This window comes from Phasianus colchicus, chromosome 13, assembly GCF_987193195.1.
Source record: "Phasianus colchicus chromosome 13, bPhaCol1.hap1.1, whole genome shotgun sequence".
NCBI lineage: Eukaryota > Metazoa > Chordata > Aves > Galliformes > Phasianidae > Phasianus > Phasianus colchicus.
The window spans coordinates 19299140-19314835 of NC_143448.1; the positions used below are offsets into that span (position 1 = coordinate 19299140).

Genomic DNA, 15696 nt, shown 5'->3' on the forward strand with positions numbered 1-15696 from the left:
CCTTACCGGGAGCACCGAACCCCCACCTCCCCCGCCCCCAGTCCGCGGCTCGCTGCCCCGCCGCCGCCTCCCCCTCCCGCCAATCGGAACGCGGGAAGGGCTCCTCGCCCCGCCTCTCGCGACGAGCACAGCCAATAGCCCCCCGCCATGCGGGCGGGGGGCGTGTCCTCGCGGCGGGGCCCGTGGCGGGGCGGGGCGGAGCGGCGCGGCGGTGGCGGCATGGCCGTGTGGACGCGCGCCTCCAAGGCGGGGCTGCTGGAGCTGCTGCTGCGGGAGCGCTGGGTGCGGGTGGCGGCCGAGCTGAGCGGAGAGGCGCTGAGCCTCACGGCCGAGCCCGGCGAACCGACCCCGGGGCTCAACGGCGTGGCCAACGGCGGCGGCGAGTGGGGCGGCGCGGAGGCGGCCGTGCCCGGCTGCGTGCGGAGGGTGCGGGTGGTGAAGGCGGAGGCGGGCGGGCTCGGCATCAGCATCAAGGGCGGCCGCGAGAACCGCATGCCCGTGCTCATCTCCCGCATCTTCCCGGGGCTGGCGGCGGAGCGGAGCGGCGCGCTGCGGCTCGGCGATGCCATCCTGGCGGTGAACGGCGTGGACCTTCGCGACGCCACCCACGACCAGGCCGTGCAGGCGCTGAAGCGCGCCGGGAGGGAGGTGATCCTGGAAGGTACCGGCCCCGCTCCCCCCATCCCGCCCCATCCCGCTCCCCGCCCCGGGGTCCCCTCCTCCCCCGTCACCGCGTCCCCGGGCTTCCCCCGGTCCCGCTCCCTGTGGCAGCTCCGCACGGCCCGGCGGGGGACGGGGACGGCCACGTTGGAGCTCGGTCCTACTGCTGTGCCCCGTTCCGCTGGGGGTGGCAGTGGTGCCCCGGGACGGGCGGTGCTCCCCACGGTGCCCGCCCTGATGCTGTGCGCGGGGCTCGGTGCCCGCGGAGCACCGGCTCCTGCCCGACCTGTTCCCGGCAAGCTCGGGCAGGACCTACCGGTGCAGCGCTGCTGGTGCCACCGGTACCACCAGTGTCGGCGCGGCGCCACCCCCACGTCCCGTCCTGATGTCCACCGCGGCCCTGTGTCGGTGCGAGGGCGTGCGCGGATTTGTTTGGCTCAGCTGCCCACGCTGGCTCCAGGGCACCGGGGGACAAGGAGGGGACGAGTCACGTTTGGGGCTGGAAAGAGCATGCAGGGGAAGACAGCATTGCCCCATAGACGTGGAGGGGGGGTACCCCAGCCAGCTGGGGGCTGCCAGGAGCACTGGCACTGGGCCCTGTGCCCACTCTCCAGCCCTGGGTTTCACTTCACTTGCAGGCACCTGTGCTGGGTGCCATCCTTCTGGTGCCATCAGCACAGCGGAACCCCTACCCCGTCCTGGGTGGGAGCTGGGAGCTGAGCTCTGGGCCCACAGGCAGCTCTGCATCAGGCAGGGAGGTTGGAAAGAGGAAGGAGGGCTGTGAGAGGAAACCCACACGCATGGGTGGGGAAACCACTCTGGTGCTGCTGGGAGGGGGCTGGTAATGCTGGGCTGCGAGTGGGGGTCTGGGCCGTAGTGAGAGCCCTGTGGGCGAGCCCAGGGTGCAGCCGCCTTCCTGCAGCGAGCTGTGAGGGTGCAGCAGTGCTGGGTTTCCTTTGCGGTGAGCGTGTAGGCGTGCTGTGCCATGACAGCTGTGCTGGGACGGAGCTCAGCTGGTGAGGCTGCACGTGCCATTGCCCTCTGCACTGCACCGCATTGGTATGGCAGCTCCATGCCTGCGTCCTGCCTCGGGCACTGCCCCCAGCAGCATCTCCTGGCGGTGTTCTGGCTCTGCTGCTGCCCGTGCCCCTGTGCTGGGGTGCTGGCCAGGGTTGTACGGCCCAGCAGTGTCTGCGTGTACTGTCCCGGCTACGGCAAGGGCGGGCAAACCACCAGGTTGGTTGAACAAACGCCACCCACCCAAGCATTTGGAACACTGTGGTTGCCCAGCTGGTGCTGCACGGGTTCCCCAAGGACTGCAGGGTGCCCTGTGCAAATGAAGGGAGGTGGGCATGAAACTCACGGTGTGTCCAGCAGCTCCCACTTTGGGCTCAGAAGCATGCCCAGGGGGTTTCAGGGATGTCGTTGTCTCTGCTGCTCAGTGCCAGCACCATGGCTCAGAGCAAAAAGGGCTCACTCCCGGGCAGGGAGCAGCAGCCCCAGTGCTCCATCCCCAGCCTCAGATACAGGCTGCCAACATCTGGCTGCCAGCTGTGAGCCATGCTGGGGGCTGCCGCCGGCCGAGCCCCAGTCCACAACCATCCACCCCAGGCACTGGCCTGCCTGTGGGGATTAGAGGTGCGTGGGGAAGGCGTAATCCGGGGATAAGCGCGGCAGGAGCTAATATTATCTCCTGGTGCCCGCAGCAAGGGCAGTGCATCCCCTCCAGCTGTGTCGGCTCAGCAGCACCGCCGGGTGCCCTGTGGAGCTCCCACCACGGCGTCACACCATCTCCCTGCCTGTGGGGAGCCGTGCTTCACAGCTGTGTTTCACAGCAGATTACAGCTTACTTGCTGTTTTTTTTCACTTTAATTCCCTGCTGCCCTGCGGCTGTTCCCTCCCTGCTGAGGGGGCTCAGCTCTCTGGCTCGGCCGCACGCCCGCTGCTCGGCGTCACCCCCTGCTCTGTGCTCTGGCACGCAGCACTCCTAGCATCTGGAACGCATTGTGTTGGCTGTCCCCAAGCGTGACAGCGGGGAGCAGCGCGGTGATGGGACAGCACTCAGCGAGTGAAGGATTTTGACGTCCTGGCGCCTACGATGTGTTTAGGGAGGGATGGTCTGTGGGGACCTGGAGCGATGAGTCCTTCCTTCCTCTCAGCCCAGAGAGAAGTGCAGGGCCAGGACATCCTGGCTGCAGGCACCATCCTGGGGCTGTGATCACCCGCGGCGCTGGAAACTTGGCCGCAGCATGCGGCAGGGTGGGCAGGATGGGCTGCAGCCTGACCTCCTGCTCGCGCCATTGTCCCACGCCGCCGGGCCCTTCCGATCCCCACGTCCTGATGGTACTGGGATGGGCCCTGTGTGCCTCCGGCTCCTGGCAGGGGTCAGTGCTGGCCATGGCCCCTCTTCCCCCCATTCCTAACACTGACCCCATCTGTCCGCAGTGAAGTTCATGCGGGAGGTGACACCCTACATGAAGAAGCCATCGCTGGTGTCGGACCTGCCCTGGGAGGGAGCCACCCCGCAGTCACCCAGCCTGAGTGGCAGCGAGGACTCAGGATCACCCCAGCACCACGGTGCCCGTGACCACAAGGTCATCCCGCTGAAGATGTGCTTCGCTGCACGGAACCTCAGCATGCCCGACCTGGAGAACCGGTGAGCAGGCGGCGGTGTTCGGGAAGCACTTGGCACATGGCCCAGGCTCCACTGTGCCCCCATTCCGGCCCCACTGCTGGCAGCACGCCTGCAGCCAGGCTGGCCCCGTCCCAGAGCCCCGTATCCCCGCAGGCTGATCGAGCTGCACTCGCCGGACAGCAGGAACACGCTGATCCTGCGCTGCAAGGACACTGCCACTGCACACTCCTGGTTCACAGCACTGCATGCCAACATCACCGCGCTGCTGCCACAAGTGCTGGCGGAGCTCAACGCTGCACTGGGTGGCAGTGCTGGGGGCCGGGAGGTGAAGCACGTCGCGTGGCTGGCAGAGCAGGTATGGGTCTGTGAACCGGGGAATGCCATCGCTGGGTGGCACCGTGATGCTGGGGAGGTGGCGGCTGAAGCTGCCCTATCACTGTGCTGCTCGTCCATCAGGCACGGCTGGACGGTGGGCGGCAGCAGTGGCGGCCGGTTCTGATGGCGGTGACGGAGAAGGATCTGCTGCTGTACGATGCCATGCCTTGGACGCGCGATGCATGGGCCTCACCGTGCCACAGCTACCCGTTGGTGGCCACCAGGTACCGGATGGGGACTCGTGCAGGAGCCATCCCCACATGTGGGATGCAGCACCAACATCCCCTCCCGTCCCCAGGTTGGTGCATTCAGGCTCGGGCCGCCGCTCGCCCTCGCTGGGCTCCGAGCTGACCTTTGCCACGCGGACGGGCTCACGGCAGGGCATTGAGATGCACGTCTTCCGGGTGGAGACGCACCGTGATCTGTCCTGCTGGACACGAGTGCTGGTGCAGGGCTGCCATGCTGCTGCTGAGCTCATCAAGGAGGTATCCGTGGGTGAGTGCACACCGGCACCAGGGCTCTGCCTGTGGGACGGGGAGTCCCTGGCAGTGATGGTGCTGTGCCGCATGATGGCATCTCTACCTCCTCTACTGCTTGGGGCAGTTTTGGGGTGTCTGGGGGTGATCGTAGCCAGGTGGTGGGGTCAGAACCAAAGCCACGCCTGTGCCTGCAGGCTGCACGCTGGGCGGCCAGGAGGTGAAGCTCTGCATTCACTACGAGGGCGGCTTCACCATCTGCCGCGATGAGGCAGGCGGCAGCGTCCTCTACCGCTACCCCTATGAAAAGCTGAAGATGTCAGCAGACGATGGCATCAGGACCCTCTATCTGGACTTTGGAGGCCCAGAGGGGGAACTGGTGAGGAGGGACCCCTATCCCTATCCCAGGCGTACCCTAGGACTTGGGTTGCCCTTATGCTGTGACACCATTCTCCCTTTCCTTCCACAGGCGCTGGACCTGCACTCCTGTCCCAAGCCCATCGTCTTCGTGCTGCACACCTTCCTCTCGGCCAAAGTCACCCGCATGGGGCTGCTGGTGTAGGTGACGGCCGTGGCCCCCCCAGCTGCCTCCACAAAGCAAAGCAACACGGGAAACATGGAGCCCCCACCGCTGCCTGCCACACCGGTGCCTTGGGGAGGGGGCTCCCCTTCTGCGGCTTGGGGAGCTCAGCGTTATCCCCCGTCCCTAAAAGCCATCTCTGATCTCACCACCTGTGCCTTGCAGCGGGGCCACTGCCCCCCCCCCGGGGGGGGCTTCATCGTGTGTTCCTCCCCCAAGTGGGACTGTGTTGGGCACCGTTTGTATCTCCTGGGGGGGTCTCGTCTTAAAAATGTGGGCATTTGGGAGGAGGCTGGGACCTGGCCCTGTGTTGCTGGTATGGGCAGGGGGCTCAGTCCCTGCTGTGCCGCAATCACAGGGCGGGTGCTCACCAAACTCTCAGAGAGTCTGCAAACAAACGCTGTTCCCTGCCTGGGAGCACAGCAGGACCCCCGTGGGCCCCGTGGTTTTGGGGAGGGACACGTAGATCAATGCACTTTTGCTTTTTGTACTTTACCTCCGCCCCTGGTGCGGGGACGGGTGCTCGGTGCTGGGGGTCCCCGCTGTGCCCCAGCCCAACTCCTCCGCAAACGTTTCTGCTTCCCATGGGCTGTGCCGAGGGGGGTGGGGGGTGCAGAGCCCCCCGCCCAGCTCAGCCCATTCTATTTTTGTACTCTTTGTAAATCGCTATTTATACAAACTGGCCTTGTATGGGGTTTGTGATCGGCACCGCAGCGGGAGCAGCTGTGCGTGGGGCTGCACACGCGTGGGATGTGCGCCGTGTGCATGGCGTGTGCTGTGTGCCCCGGGCGCTGCCTGTGCTGCGTGCATACACACATACTGCAGTGCACGTGCAGTGTGAACGTGCTGTGTGTGTTTTGTAGAGGTGTGTGCAGGTACGTGTGTGCTGTGTAGATGCTGCGCTGTGTGTGTGTGTGAGCGGATGCGCTGTGTCTGATATGCAGTGTGTGTACATACATCCGTTTGTATACACGTGCACATGTATACACACACATTGTGCAGCAGTACAGTATGTATGCACAACACGCTCTCCATACCATACACACAGTGAACATGTGTATCACACACACGTGTATATATATGCATACACACGCTATTTATGAGGTGTATACACAGAGTGCATACTGGGTATGGTACACTGTGTGTCTGTCTGTCTGTCTGTGGCGTGCACCACTCCGTGTATAGATGCTATGTAAGCACTTCGTCCTCCAGCACTGTCTCCCAAGGGATTCTCCCAGCACGTGTCCCAAACAGCCCAAGCTCTGCCCTCCTGAAGCCCGGGCCGTGGCTTTGCTGACTTCACCAAGAGCAGACAGCTCTGCCACTCAGCAGCCGCTCGGCCCGGCGCGGCCCCAACCGCTCACACGGGCACGGGACGTTGTGCCGGCTACGCGCAGTGTACGCATGCGCGAGACGTGCGGGGCGGGGCGCTGCAGGCGGAGGCCCCGCCCATCTTCTGCCGTTCCGGCGGGCGCCGCCAGGGGGCGCCGTAGTCGCCGCGCACAGCCGCAGTCGGGGCGGTCCCGCGGGCCCCCGCCGCCGCCGCCGCCGCCGCCGCCGGGCCGGGTCGGGTCGCGCCAGCTGCGGCCGCCACCGGGCGATGAGATGACAACGACCACCCTGCAGGTACCGCGCCGCGCCCGCCGCCCGGGCCCGGCCTCCAACCGCCCCGCCGGGCCGCGCCGGGAGGCCCGGGCCGCCCTTCTGAGCGGGCCCGGCTGCGGGGCGGGGCGGGCCGCGCTCGGTGGGGCCGGGCTCAGGGCGCCGCTTCCCCCCGCAGAAAGCCATCGACCTGGTGACCAAAGCCACCGAGGAGGACAAGGCCAAGAACTACGAGGAGGCGCTGCGGCTGTACCAGCACGCCGTGGAGTACTTCCTGCACGCCATCAAATGTGAGCGGGGCGGCGCGGGGGGCGCGGGGCTGCGGGGCCGGCGGTGACGGCGGGGCTCTCCGTGCAGATGAGGCGCACAGCGACAAAGCCAAGGAGAGCATCCGCGCCAAGTGCATGCAGTACCTGGACCGGGCCGAGAAGCTGAAGGAGTACCTGCGCGGCAAGGAGAAGCAGGGCAAGAAGCCCGTCAAGGAGGCACAGAATGACACCAAGGGGTGCGTGGGGGCTGCCCCCCTACCGGTGGGGCTTGGCTACGGCCGCCGTGACCGCATCCCTGTCCTCTCTCTCCAGGAGCGACAGCGACAGCGAGGGCGAGAACCCGGAGAAGAAGAAACTGCAGGAGCAGCTGATGGGTGAGGGGCTGTGGTGGGCACGGCGCTGCTCTGCGGGAGGGAGGTCTCGCAGAGAGCGGTGCTGGGGGGCACTGCTGGAACTCGTAGCCAGGACTACGAGTCTAGTCAGCCTGGCTGGGTGGGGGTTTGGTGGGGCGGAGATGTGGGCTCCAGCTCTCGTCTCTGCTCCGCAGGTGCCATCATGATGGAGAAGCCCAATGTGCGGTGGAGCGACGTGGCTGGCCTGGAGGGAGCCAAGGAGGCCCTGAAGGAAGCCGTGATCCTGCCCATCAAGTTCCCACACTTGTTTACTGGTGAGAATCACTGGCAGCTCCAAGAGTGCCGCTTGGCCACAGAGAGGGGCCTCGTGCCCCATGACAAAGGGTGGCAGCTGTGGTAGAGGTGTGCGTGCAGGGAGGTGACCCAGCGCAGAAGGGATGTCTGTCCCTGCTGGCCCGAGGTCCCTGTGCAGATCCAGTTTGTGCAGTGCAGGAGAAGCTTTGACGCTGGGCTCTGTCGCAGGGAAGCGCACGCCCTGGCGAGGGATCCTGCTCTTCGGGCCTCCTGGCACTGGAAAGTCCTACTTGGCCAAGGCTGTGGCCACTGAGGCCAACAACTCCACTTTCTTCTCCGTGTCGTCCTCGGACCTGATGTCAAAGTGGCTGGGAGAGAGTGAGAAGTAAGGTGTCACCAGGGTTGAGGGCTGGCCAAGGGATGGCTGCCCACGGGGTGGCTGCTCTCCGTGCACCGCGTTCCCTTCCTTGGTACCAGCACAGGGCTCTGAAGTAGGCAGGGGCAGGAGGAAGCAGTGGTGTGTAGGGCTCGTGCTCCTCTGAAGTGGGTGGGCAGAGTGGGGCTGTGGGTCCTCGCCTGGGGTTCTGGGTGTGGGCACCCACCCCTTGCCTTTGTGCCCAGGCTAGTGAAGAACCTCTTTGAGCTGGCGAGGCAGCACAAACCCTCCATCATCTTCATCGATGAGGTGGACTCACTGTGCGGCTCCCGCAATGAGAATGAGAGTGAGGCAGCCCGGCGCATCAAGACAGAGTTCCTGGTGCAGATGCAGGGTGAGAGGGGCTTCCTCTGGCAGGATGAGCTGCCTGGGGCACGGACACTCTTTGGGTAGGGAACGTGGGATGGGGTGGGTTTGGATGAAGCAGTGATCTCCTTTGGGTATGACTCTCAAGTGTCCCCCCTGCTGTTTCTCTGGGCAGGTGTGGGCAACAGTAGCGATGGGATCCTGGTCCTCGGTGCCACCAACATCCCCTGGGTGCTGGACTCGGCCATCAGGAGGAGGTAAGCAGGACACGATCCCTCTACAGTGTCCAAAAGCACAGTGCTGCACTGCACCCAATATGGCTGTGAGATTTGGCAATGCAGGGCCAGCCTGGTGGGGAACAGCCACTTACCCACACCCACCTGTGCCACACTCAGGTTCGAGAAGCGCATTTACATCCCACTACCCGAGGAGGCAGCCCGGGCCCAGATGTTCAAACTGCACCTGGGCAACACCCCACACTCTCTGACGGATGCTGACATCCACGAGCTGGCACGGAAAACAGATGGCTACTCTGGGGCTGATATCAGCATCATTGTGCGGGATGCCCTGATGCAGCCTGTCCGCAAGGTGCAGTCAGCTACGCACTTTAAGAAGGTGAGTTGGGTGCCAGGAGCTCTGCTGCTGAAGGGTGAGCACTGAGGCTGTGTTGCAGCACTGCCTGCCTTCACCAGGTCTGCGGTCCCTCCCGCACCAACCCCAACCTTCTGGTGGATGACCTCCTGATGCCGTGCTCGCCTGGGGACCCGGGTGCCACCGAGATGACCTGGATGGAGGTGCCCAGTGACAAGCTGATGGAACCCATCGTCTGCATGGTGAGTGGGGCTGCCAATAGCAATCAGATCCTGCTGTGTTTGGGCCCATCCCCAGCACAGCAATGCTGCCGCCCCAGCACTACCGGTTCCCCTGCCTCCTCCAGAGCTGCCACTTGCCTCAGGGCCTGGTGCAGGCACATGGCAGCTGGGTGCTGGTGCCCTCCCGCGCCCCTGTGGTGGCAACGCCTACCTGGTGGCAGCACCCTAAGGGTGAGCATGTCCCCAGCATGTTGCCATCCCTCCAACCTCCACGTCTGAGCTGCTCCCTGCTCTGTATTGCAGTCGGACATGCTGCGTTCCCTGGCCACCACCCGCCCCACCGTGAACACCGAGGACCTCCTGAAGGTGAAGAAGTTCACAGAGGACTTTGGGCAGGAAGGTTAAGGGCCGTGGTGGATGGTGGAGCCCCACTGCTCCCAGGCAGGCGGCTGTGCCAAACAGGTTCATCTGCAGCTCACAACCCAACCCATCTCACTTCAGCACCAGGCAGGGATGGGGGCATGCTGCCCTGGCAGGGCCGACATTAACAGAGGTGCCCCAGCGCTCCTCTGCTCCCCACTCTTCTTCCTGCTCTTTTTTTTATTTTTTAAATTAATGCTGCTTTGGGTTCTGTCTTGTTTATATGAAAATAAAAACAATCCGAAAGCTTCAGCCAGTGCTTAGCCCCTCCCTGAGGCACAGCTGCCCCACAGCAAGGCTTTGGGGCCATGGAGGGACCTGGTGTTGGGGATGCCCTCTTCCTCCCACTCCCACAGTCCTTAGCCTGCTGCAGAGTACTGTGCACAGCAGTCCTCTGCCACACAAGAAGCACGTTCTATAAGGGCCTCTTGGAGCCGGGACCCTCCTCGTTTCTCTCCAGGTCCAGCAGCCCGCAGCTCCCAGCCCCTTCCCCTCCCGCGGACCAGGTGGTGCAGGAGAGAGGGCTGGTCCCCCCCTGCACAGCCCCCTTTCCTAGACCGAGAAAGGAAGCTCCGAGGCCGGCTCCAAAGGGCAGGTGGGGGCCGCGGCCACATCCAAGAGTGCCGTACCGCTGCCGGGGCTCTGTCTCAGTCGAGGAGCTGGCTCCAGGCGGTGTTGGCGAAGGTGCGGCTGTCCATGCGGTCGATGAAGAGCACTCCGTCCAGATGGTCCATCTCGTGCTGGACGATGCGGGCGGCCCAGCCCGTCGCCTCCCAGCTCACCGGGTCCCCGTTCTCATCTACGCCTGCGGCGGGACGGCGCGGGTAGGGCCGGAGCCGGGCCGCGGGGACGGGAGGAGAGAGGCGGGGGGCGGGGTAGGGGCGAGGCCGTACCGGAGACGTGCACGGCCCAGTGCCGCGGGACGCAGGCGGAGAAGCCGCGGATGCTGGCGCAGCCCTCGGGCGCGGTGACGAGGCGGGCGTCCAGAACGCGCAGCGCGGGGTTGACGAGGAGCCGCAGGGGGAAGGGCTCGATGCGGTGCACGCGGCGGAGCGCGGCGGGGTACTGCTGGCAGCGCTCGGGAGGCAGCGCGGCGGCGAAGACGCGCAGGGGCACACCGAGCTGCGGGGCGCTCAGCCCCAGGCACGGCCCGCCCCGCAGCCCGGCCGCCAGCGCCGCCGCCAGCGCCCGCAGCTCGGAGCCGCCCAACTGCTCCGGGGCGACGGCGGCGGCGGCGGCGCGCAGCACCGGGGCGCCCACCTGGCACGGCTCGGAGAACGGCGGCTTGGAAGGGCCCCGCAGCCGCCGCCGCAGCGCCTGCCAGTAGGAGCGCTCCCGCACCGCAGCCCAACCCGACCCCGCGTCGGCCCCGCAGCCGCGGGCCTGACCCGGAGCCCGGCCCGGCGGCAGCCGCCGGCACAGCACCGCCGCCATCCCGGCGGATGTGACGCAAGGCGGCTAGAGGGGCGCCGGGGGCGGAGAGGGCGGGGACGGGCGCCCCCTGCCGGCGGGGAGGAGCCACGGCTCCGCGGCATCAAGTGGGAGAGCTGCGGCACGGACTGGGCGGCCACGCGGGTGGCACGGCTTTATTGCTGCAGGCACGGCCCGGCCCCACCGAGGGGACGCGTGGGCACCCCCGTGCCCGCAGAACAAGCGTTCCCACCGGCAGCACGGCTCTCCCCTCCCCACAGCCCCCAGGTCACAACGCGGGCCGTTCCCCTCCGTGCCCACTCCCATCCAGCAGCACAGCCTCCAGTGCAGGGTCCGTGGGCTCTTCTCGGCCCTGCTCTGGCGGGGGCCCCCCTGGCCCAATCTCCTCTGTCTGCGTGGGATGCAGTGCGAGCACAGGGCTTTGTGGGGATGGCTCTTCCTCACTGGGCGGCAGCTCTGCCTCCTGTGCTGGCAGGACAGGGGCCAGCAGCTCCCTGAGAGCATTCACATCAACGCAGCCCAGGTGGCCGTAGCGCTGCAGCTGGGCCGGGGGAATGCCTATGGGACACAGAGAGAGGGGTGGGCACAGCCCTCCAGCACAGTGCAGCTAACACTGCATCCCATGGTGACAAAAGCATCTCCCACGTTATTCCTCCCCACAGTGGAGTCTTACCCAGCACCTGTGCGATCTGAGCTGGGGGGAAGAGAACCTGGAGGCAGCGATTCAGGTAAGGAAGCAGATCCTCCAGGAATGCTGTGCAGAACTGGACAAAGAGCTCCTGCTCGCGCCCGCTGAATGCCGCCTCCTCTGCTCGGTGGAAGGCCAGGATTATTTTGGTCACCTGGGGCAGAGAACAGTCATTAATTCCCAGATCACAATCCCCAGGCAAATCCACGGGCCTGGAGAACTTGACACATGAAACAGCCACTTCCCTCTCATAGCACCAGGCCCAAGGCAGCATTTTGGGTACAGAAACCATCCTTATTTGCAGCTGCTCTGTTTCGCCAACACAAAGTAGGAGCTTGGGTGCAGTCCCAGCACCTCACCTTGCCAAGGGCATCCTTCAGGCAGGCAGCCACATCCTGCGCCAGGGCGATGGGGCAGCAGAGCCGCAGGTCGTTGAAGGCGACAAGGAGGCCATTGAGGAAGCAGGCAAGGGGCGGAAAGTCCAGCAGCACCATGGGTGGCTGCAGTGTCCCTGGCTGGGCTGAGGGCACTGGCACTGCTGCGGCACTGCCCAGCACAGCTGGGGCAGAGATGAGCGTGTAGGAATTCATCTCCTCCTGGAACTTCTCCACCGCCTCCTCCACTGCCTTGCTGAAGGTGGTGGCAGCGACACGCTGGAAGATGGGGGCCAGCTGCCCACGGAAATCAGCCCCCACCCTGCTAAAGGAGAGGCCAAAGTACATGCACTGCCCCAGCAGTGAGTCCAAGCGGCCGCCCACCCCTCGCTGCAGGTCACGCTCCAGCACCTGCAGGAACTCAGAGACCTTCTGCAGCACCCAACCATGGAAGATGGCCCCCTCGTTGAGGGAGGGCTGCTCGGGGGCCAGGAGTGGCTCCTCATCAGAGAAGATGGCACGGTACTGTGTGATGATGTCAAAGAGGTGGACACGGCAGGCCTCGACTGTCTTGGTGAGGTGGAAGTAGGGGTCATCCTCGGGGATGGAGGCCTGGATGGAGCGCAGCCAGGCGTCCCGTGCCTGCAAGAACTTGATGCGCAGCTCAGCCTCTGTGAAGACATCCATGCGCCGCAGATAGCCGATGACCCGCAGGCAAGTGGGCAGAGGGATGTTGGTGCGGAGCTGCTGGATGAGCTCGTTCAGCATCAGCTGGGTGGACTGCCGCACCTCGGCCACAATTCCCTGTGAGGAGAGAGCCTCAGTGGTGGGATCAGTGGGCTGAGGCCAACTGCACAAGCCTCAACAAGACCAAGTGCCAGGTCCCACATTTTGGTCACAACACCCCATGCATTAAGAAATATGGAGCTCTGGCATTTGGGTCTAAGCAGGCATGGTGGGGATGGGTTGACAGCTAGACTCGGTGATCACAGATCTCTTCTGACCTTAATGACTTTTCTGACTTTTGACCATAGGACAGCCGTGCAGCAGGGGCAGCATGGCCCTACCTGGATGACAGGGATGTTGCTGTACTTCTTCTCCAGCCGGCGCACGTAGGCTGCCAGCTCCAGCGCCTCCTCATAGTAGCGGTTACGCACACAGGTGTCCATGAGCTGCGGGATCTCCAGGATCTCTAAGATCTCTGTGTGCCGGTTCAGTGTCAGGCTGTTCATCCGCCGGCTGCAGGCAATGGCCTCGGCATCACGCATGAAGTTCCTGTGAAGCCAGGAAGGATCAGCACAGGGCAGGTGGAGGGGGACACCCTGGAACCTCTTAGCTACTCCCCTGCTCTGCTACTGACCCCGATCTCAACACCGGGCCGGCACTGGCCCCGGGGCACCAACTGCCCCCAGCCTTACCCACCTCCAAGCCTTTCCTCGCCTTCTCAGCTCTGTTCCCAGCACCCTGAGCCTGGCCCATCCCGCTCACCGGCAGGCGTCCTGCAGGGCGGGCAGGCGCTCCAGCAGGCTGCCCAGACGGCTCTCGATGCCTCCGAAGCCGCGGCCGGCGCGCCCGGTGCACTCCGCGGAGCGAATGAAGGCGCGGTAGTGCTCGAAGGCCAAGCGCCGCGTCTCGGCCCCGACCCGCTCCCGCTCCGCCGCTAGCCGCGCTGGCTCCCGGCCCAGCTCCGCCAGCCCCAGCGCCGCCAGCTCGGCCACATAAGCGGCGAGCTCAGCGCCGCCAGGTCCCGCCACAGCCGGGCCGCGCAGCCAGGCCAGCAGCCGCTCCTCCTCCGCCGCCATCGCAGTCGCCCCGCCGGCACGGGCCCACGCCACTTCCGGCCCCGGAGCAGGCACTTCCGGCGCAGGTACCGCCACTTCCGCTTCCGGCGCGGCAGCGCGTGTGAGGCGCGCGGCGATGCGGCCGCTGACGGAGGCGGAGACGCGGGCGGTGTTCGAGAAGCTCGGGAGATAGTGAGCGGCTGGGAGCGCGGGAGCGGCGCGGGGGGAGCGGTGGGACCGACGGGGAAACGAGGGACCGGGGCTGCAGCGGAGGGCGGGCACGTGCCGCGTGTGGGAACGGCAGGGCTGACGGGGAATGGATGGGGCGAAGGACGGGTGCGGGCAGCGGTGGCACAAGGGGAGCCGAGGGGACCGCAGGTGATCGGGTTGGAACGGACCTCACAGCCCCTCCAGCCCCTCCCCTGCCGCTGGGCGCCCCCCAGCTCGGGCTGCCGACAGCTCATCCATGGCCCCGGGCACCTCCAGGGATGGGCACCCACCGCTCTGAGCAGTGCCGGGCCCTCACCGCCTCGGAGTAAAGAATTTCACCCTAACATTCGACTTAAATCTCTCCTCTTTTAGTTTGAAACCATTCCCTGTTGTCCTGTCACCTTCAGATCGTGTAAAAAGTTACTCTTCTCCTGCTTATAAGGTGTCCTCAAGTCCTGGAAGGTCACAATGAAGTCTCCCCAGAGCATTCTTTTCTCCAGACTCAGCACTAGCACTCAGCCTTTTTCCATAAGAGAGGTGTTGCAGCCTCTGAGCATCTTTGTGGCCCTCCTCTGGACCCTCTCCAGAAGCACTTCATCTTTGCTGTGGGACCCAGGCCTGGGCATTGTACTCCAGATGGAGCCTCATGAGGGCAGAGCAGATGGGGACAATCCCCTCCCTGCCCTTCGTCACCCATCTCGGGCTGTTGATGCAGCCCAAGATACTGTTGGTTTTCCGGGCTGCAAGTGCACGCTGCTGGCTTGTGTTAAGCACTTCATCTACCAGGACCCCCAAGTCTTCTATGCAGGGCTGCTTTCTACACATTTTATTTCCCACTCTGTGTACATATCTGGGATTGCCCCAACCCAAGTGCAACACTTTGCATTTGGCCTTGATGAACCTCATGAGGTGTGAAAGAGAGATGGGTCAGGAGGAGCCAGGAAGACCAGAGGGCACTGGGGGAACAGCAGGGATGGATCTGATGTAACTTTTTCCTGCAGCATTGGCGAGAACATCCAGTTGCTGGTGGACCGGCCCGATGGCACCTACTGCTTCCGTCTGCACCGTGACCGTGTCTACTATGTGAGGTGAGCCGGGGTTGGGGTGGCTGTGGGACACAGGTTGAGCCCTTGCAGCCCTCCCAGCCTGCAACCTCTCCATCCCTGTCTCCCCACAGCGAGAAGCTGCTGAAGGGTGCTGCAAGCATCCCACGGGACAGCCTGGTGGCACTGGGCACCTGCTTTGGCAAGTTCACCAAGACACAGAAGTTCCGGCTCAGCGTCACTGCCCTGGACTTCCTTGCTCCCTATGCCAAGGTGGGATTTGTTCCTCCCCTCCCTCCCAGCACCTGTTTGTTCCCAGTGCCACCCTTTTGGCGGCTCACCTACTCCTGCCTCTCTCTTAGTATAAAGTGTGGGTGAAGCCAGGCTCAGAGCAGTCCTTCCTCTATGGCAACCATGTGCTGAAGTCTGGCTTGGGCCGCATCACAGAGAACACAGCACAGTACCAGGGCGTGGTGGTGTACTCCATGGCTGACATCCCACTGGTGAGTGGTCTCCCCAACACTTCCCACTCTAAGGGAATGGGTACTGGGCTGCAAAACACTCCCTCTCTCTTCTTCCCTAGGGATTTGGAGTAGCTGCAAAATCTACCCAGGACTGCCGGAAGGTGGATCCCATGGCCATTGTGGTGTTTCACCAGGCGGATGTTGGGGAGTACGTGCGCAGTGAGGACACACTGACTTAGGGCAGCACAAATGCACAGGAGCCACAAGCACACCTGGACTGAATGGGCTTGTCCTGCATCATGCATAGTAGCAGCACACAGAGCCACGGGAGCACACCCCAAGCAGGGAGCAGGAGCTGGGAGCAGTTACTGCTACTGTGAGCACAAGAAGGCACTAGCCCTGCTGTTGTGCTTGTATAAAGCCTGTTCCTTCTTTTTAACTGCCTCTTGTCTCATGCAACACCTTAGGATGTCAGTCCTGAGGCCTG

The 15696-nt window shown here is 64.5% G+C and overlaps 4 protein-coding genes across 7 annotated transcripts; 3 read left to right on the forward strand and 1 right to left on the reverse strand.

Annotated features, from left to right (window-relative positions):
- Nucleotides 1-185: 185 nt before the first annotated feature.
- On the forward strand, nt 186-6006 carry SNTB2 (syntrophin beta 2). Its single transcript, XM_031615056.2, has 7 exons — nt 186-661; nt 3106-3316; nt 3449-3650; nt 3752-3894; nt 3969-4165; nt 4344-4525; nt 4616-6006. The coding sequence occupies exons 1-7, from the start codon at nt 220-222 to the stop codon at nt 4706-4708; spliced, it is 1470 nt and encodes a 489-aa protein (XP_031470916.1). The 5' UTR covers nt 186-219; the 3' UTR covers nt 4709-6006.
- Nucleotides 6007-6231: 225 nt separating this feature from the next.
- Nucleotides 6232-9470, forward strand: VPS4A (vacuolar protein sorting 4 homolog A). The gene is made up of 11 exons (XM_031615057.2): nt 6232-6352; nt 6507-6618; nt 6686-6833; nt 6910-6971; nt 7145-7264; nt 7473-7629; nt 7866-8014; nt 8162-8243; nt 8382-8601; nt 8679-8819; nt 9102-9470. The coding sequence occupies exons 1-11, from the start codon at nt 6332-6334 to the stop codon at nt 9201-9203; spliced, it is 1314 nt and encodes a 437-aa protein (XP_031470917.1). The 5' UTR covers nt 6232-6331; the 3' UTR covers nt 9204-9470.
- Nucleotides 9471-9553: 83 nt separating this feature from the next.
- On the reverse strand, nt 9554-15159 carry COG8 (component of oligomeric golgi complex 8). 4 transcript variants are annotated; one of them, XM_090149523.1, is made up of 5 exons: nt 13200-13564; nt 12779-12986; nt 11697-12515; nt 11323-11491; nt 9554-10023 (listed from the first exon to the last, which is right to left on the reverse strand). In XM_090149523.1, exons 1-5 carry the CDS (start codon nt 13511-13513, stop codon nt 9866-9868), a joined length of 1668 nt encoding a protein of 555 aa, XP_090005649.1. In that variant the 5' UTR covers nt 13514-13564; the 3' UTR covers nt 9554-9865. The 4 variants fall into 4 exon arrangements, with proteins under 4 accessions (XP_090005649.1, XP_090005648.1, XP_031470911.2 ...); XM_031615051.2 differs by lacking the exons at nt 9554-10023; nt 13200-13564 and adding exons at nt 10779-11207; nt 15087-15159; XM_031615050.2 differs by lacking the exon at nt 9554-10023 and adding an exon at nt 10779-11207 and having other exon boundaries at nt 13200-13562.
- NIP7 (nucleolar pre-rRNA processing protein NIP7) lies at nt 13563-15648 on the forward strand. The gene is made up of 5 exons (XM_031615080.2): nt 13563-13684; nt 14704-14790; nt 14880-15018; nt 15108-15248; nt 15329-15648. The coding sequence occupies exons 1-5, from the start codon at nt 13629-13631 to the stop codon at nt 15446-15448; spliced, it is 543 nt and encodes a 180-aa protein (XP_031470940.1). The 5' UTR covers nt 13563-13628; the 3' UTR covers nt 15449-15648.
- Nucleotides 15649-15696: the final 48 nt, after the last annotated feature.